General features: G+C 53.4%; 1 protein-coding gene across 1 annotated transcript in view; it reads left to right on the top strand.

Moving 5' to 3' along the window:
• CROCC (ciliary rootlet coiled-coil, rootletin) overlaps positions 1-3,844 on the top strand; it is an 84,957-nt gene that overhangs the window by 57,117 nt on the left and 23,996 nt on the right. The window contains 2 exon segments of the mRNA XM_011934077.1: positions 344-582; positions 1,021-1,180. Of these exon segments, the coding sequence (XP_011789467.1) occupies positions 344-582; positions 1,021-1,180 (399 nt within the window).

Raw genomic sequence — 3,844 nt, 5'->3', positions numbered from 1 at the left:
GCAGGTGGGATTTAGCAAGGATTGTGAAGCGCCTGTTGTGTGCAGGTGGGATTTAGCAAGCATTGTGAAGCGCCTATTGTGTGCAGGTGGGATTTGGCCTCAAGGAGGGGTGAGTGGGGTCTCTGCCATCTTGGTGTGCTCAGGACAGTCCTGACTGATGGTGACTTCAGGTGAAAACATGACTGGTTGCAGCACGCCTTGCTCAAATGATAACTCACAGCCTGTGGTCTCAGCACTGCAGAGGGATGGGGCAGGCTCCCCGGGGCCAGGGATCTGGGATACAAGACCCAGCTTGAGGGGTGGTCCCTGACCACTGGCCTGGGGACACCTGCTGTGCTCACAGGCAGAAGAGCTTCGGACTCAGCTGCGTCTGCTGGAGGATGCCCGTGATGGGCTGCGGCGGGAGCTGCTGGAGGCCCAGCGCAAGCTGCGTGAGAGCCAGGAGGGCCGGGAGGTGCAGCGCCAGGAGGCAGGCGAGCTGCGGCGCAGCCTGGGCGAGGGCGCCAAGGAGCGCGAGGCCCTGCGACGCTCCAACGAGGAGCTTCGGGCCGCTGTGAAGAAGGCAGAAAGCGAGCGCATCAGGTGGGGCGTCGCAAGGGGACCAGCCCTGAGTTCTCATGGAATCCCATCCCTGAAATCTAACTTCAGCCCCAAGGTTCTGGGGAAATTGCCCAGATACGAATCCTCTGTCTCCTAAGCAGAGCCTGGCACCTGGCTCATTTTAGGAAGGTTTCGTCCCTGTTGATTGGGGAAAGGGGCAGAGGGGCAGTGGGCATGGTTGGGTCCAGACTCAGATCCACCTGCCTCATCACCCTGGAAACCAGGTCTCCTCCTGGAGTCACTGGTCTACCCCTCCCAGCTGAGGGCCTGTACCCCAGCCCTGGAGGGCTCAGCTCTTGGGAGAGGCCGCATAGGCGGGCAGTGTCTGACCCTCTCCAGGAACTGGAGGAGGCTGCTTTTGTGTAGAGCCACTGACTACTCCCAGGACCCAGGGCAGCCCCTGACCTCTGCCCTCTCCAGCCTGAAGCTTGCCAATGAGGACAAGGAGCAGAAGCTGGCACTCCTAGAGGAGGCACGGACAGCCGTGGGCAAGGAGGCCGGGGAGCTGCGAACTGGACTGCAGGAGGTGGAGCGCTCGCGGCTGGAGGCTCGGCGGGAGCTGCAGGAGCTCCGGCGCCAGGTACTCTCCCTGCGCCACCCCTTGCCCTGGGGCTTGCTGTGTGTCCTGGGGCCAGTGGCTCCCCCTTTCTGGAATCACGTTTCCCCCTAGGTAAAACCAGGGCCTTGAACTGTGACTCGCCCTCTCACCTAACCTTGGTGTGAATGGATGGGCTTTGAGGAATCCTTGAATCCCTGAAACTGTGCAAAAGTTTGCGTGCATTTGTGTGCACGCTCAGGCTCACGTTTCTCCAAGGAGAGGAGCTGGTATCCTTGTCCAGTTCTCAGAGGAATCTGCGAAACAACAAAAGATACAGATTTCGTGAACTAGGTCAGAGGTTGGCAAATTGTTCTTTGTAAAGAGCCCAAATGGTAAATATTTCCGGCTTTACCGGCCACACAGTCTCTGTTGCAGCTGCTTGGCTCTGCCGGGGTAGTGAGAAAGCAGCCCCAAACAGCACATGAACAGTGGGGTGTGGGTTCCAGTAAAACTTTGTTTAGGGACACTGAAATGTGAATTTTCTGTCATTTTCATGTGTCGAGAAATATTGTTCTTCCTTTAGAAATGATCCATTTTCAACGATTTAAAAATGTAAAAAAAAAAAAAAATCCTTAGCTCAGACCCTTATAGAAACAGGAGACTGGCCAAATTTGGCCTGTGGGCTGTAGTTTGCTGACCTGTGAATTAGATGATCTCCAAACTCATGAACAGCAGCATGCATTGAAGAAGCACCTGCTATCCTCACCCAGAGATATCACAACCAGGCCAGGCGCAGTGGCTCACGCCTGTAATGCCAGCACTTTGGGAGGCAGAGGCCAGTGGATTGCTTGAGCCCAGGAGTTCGAGACCAGCCTGGGCAACATGGTGAAAACCTGTCTCTACTAAAAATACACAAAATTAGCCAGCTGTGGTGGCTCATGCCTTTAATCTCATACTTTAGGAGGCAAAGATGGGAGGATTGCTTGAGCCTAGGAGTTCAAGACCAACCCAGGCAACATAGTGAGAACCAGTCTCTACAAAAAATTTAAAAACTAGCTGGTTGTCATGTCACGCTCCTGGAGTCCCAGCTACTCGGGAGGCTGAGGTGAGAGTATCCCTTGAGCCCAGGAAGTCAAGGCTGCAGTGAGCTGTGATCACATCACTGCACTCCAGCCCGGGTGACAAAGCAAGACCCTGTCTCTTAAAAAAGTTTTTAAAATTTTAATTTTAATTTTATTTATTTATTTACTTTTTGAGACGGAGTCTCAACTCTTGTTGCCCAAGCTGGAGTGCAATGGCGCGATCTTGGCTCACTGCAACCTCCACCTCCCAGGTTCAAGTAATTCTCCTGCCTCAGCCTCCCGAGTAGCTGGGATTATGGATGCCCGCCACCACGCCTGGCTAATTTTTTTGTATTTTCAGTAGAGACGGGGTTTCACTGTGTTGGCCAGGCTGGTCTCGAATTCCTGGGCTCAAGCAATCCACTGTCCTCTGCCTCCCAAAGTGCTGGAATTACAGGCGTGAGCCACCGCACCCGGCCACCAATTATTACTGGGATTACAGGTGTGAGCCACGCACCTGGCCTCCCCAAATTTTTTTTAGAAACTTTATGGCCTGGCGTGGTGGCTCACGCCTGTAATCCCAGCACTTTAGGAGGCCGAGACAGGCGGATCACCTAACACCAGGAGATCAAGACCATCCTGGCCAATACGGTGAAACCCCATCTCTACTAAAAATACAAAAAAATTAGCCAGGCGTGGTGGTGGGCGCTTGTAGTCCCAGCTACTCAGGAGACTGAGGCAGGAGAATGGCATGAACCCGGGAGGTGGAGCTGCTAGTGAGCCGAAATCGCGCCACTGCACTCCAGCCTGGGTGACTGAGCGAGACTCCATCTCAAAAAAAGAAAAAAAAAATTTGTTTTTAGTTACGAAAAAAGAGATATCCCAACCGGATAGCCAGAGATATTCTGATACTCTGATAGCCCAGAGATACCACAGCCCCCTTCACCCAGGCCCCTTCCTGAGAAACCACAAGACTCCCTGAAAGGAGCTGGCGTTTGCATGCCAGCTTTTGCTGGGCATGTTTCATGCTACGGCATCTCCTGTTACCCCTGCTGTAGCAGATGGGGTAGGTAGGCAGTACCCCCACCTGCTCCTGTGGGGAAATGGGGGTTTAGAACGTTGCAGTTGTCTCAGATCGAATCCCAGTCTGGTGTGTGTGGCTCTGTGAGTTTGGGCAGGTTACTCTGACACTCTGAGGCTCAGTTTTCTCATCTGTTAAATAGGGATAATGTTTCTACCTCCCTCATATAGCACTGTATGATGATTAAATGAGTGAATGTAACTGAAGTGCTTAGAACAGGACTGGACACATGGTGAGCGCTTCAAACATGTTCATCACCACTGTAGAGATGAAAGATAACCCAGGGAGCTATGGTTCCTGCCTGTGAACTCCTGGTCTGCTAAGGGCTGAGCCCTCCTTCTACTATATCAATCCCCTCATGAAAGGTAGTTTTGGCCCACTGATTAAATGGTAAACAGGCCACTGGTGTTCAAGTGCCTGGCATCGCCTGAGCTCAGTGTGGTTATCTAGGGGCTGGCTCCCAGTGGTATTTGATATAGGTGTCCCTAGAGCAGTAGGTCCCAAGTGGCCTTGGGCCAGGACTGGGAGGGCACAGGGGCAGAGCTGAACCCGCTGCCGTTCCCG

The sequence above is a fragment of the Colobus angolensis genome, unplaced genomic scaffold (genome assembly GCF_000951035.1).
Source record: "Colobus angolensis palliatus isolate OR3802 unplaced genomic scaffold, Cang.pa_1.0 Scaffold130, whole genome shotgun sequence".
NCBI classification, from domain to species: Eukaryota; Metazoa; Chordata; class Mammalia; order Primates; family Cercopithecidae; genus Colobus; species Colobus angolensis.
This window is presented reverse-complemented; position numbering and strand designations above follow the sequence as displayed.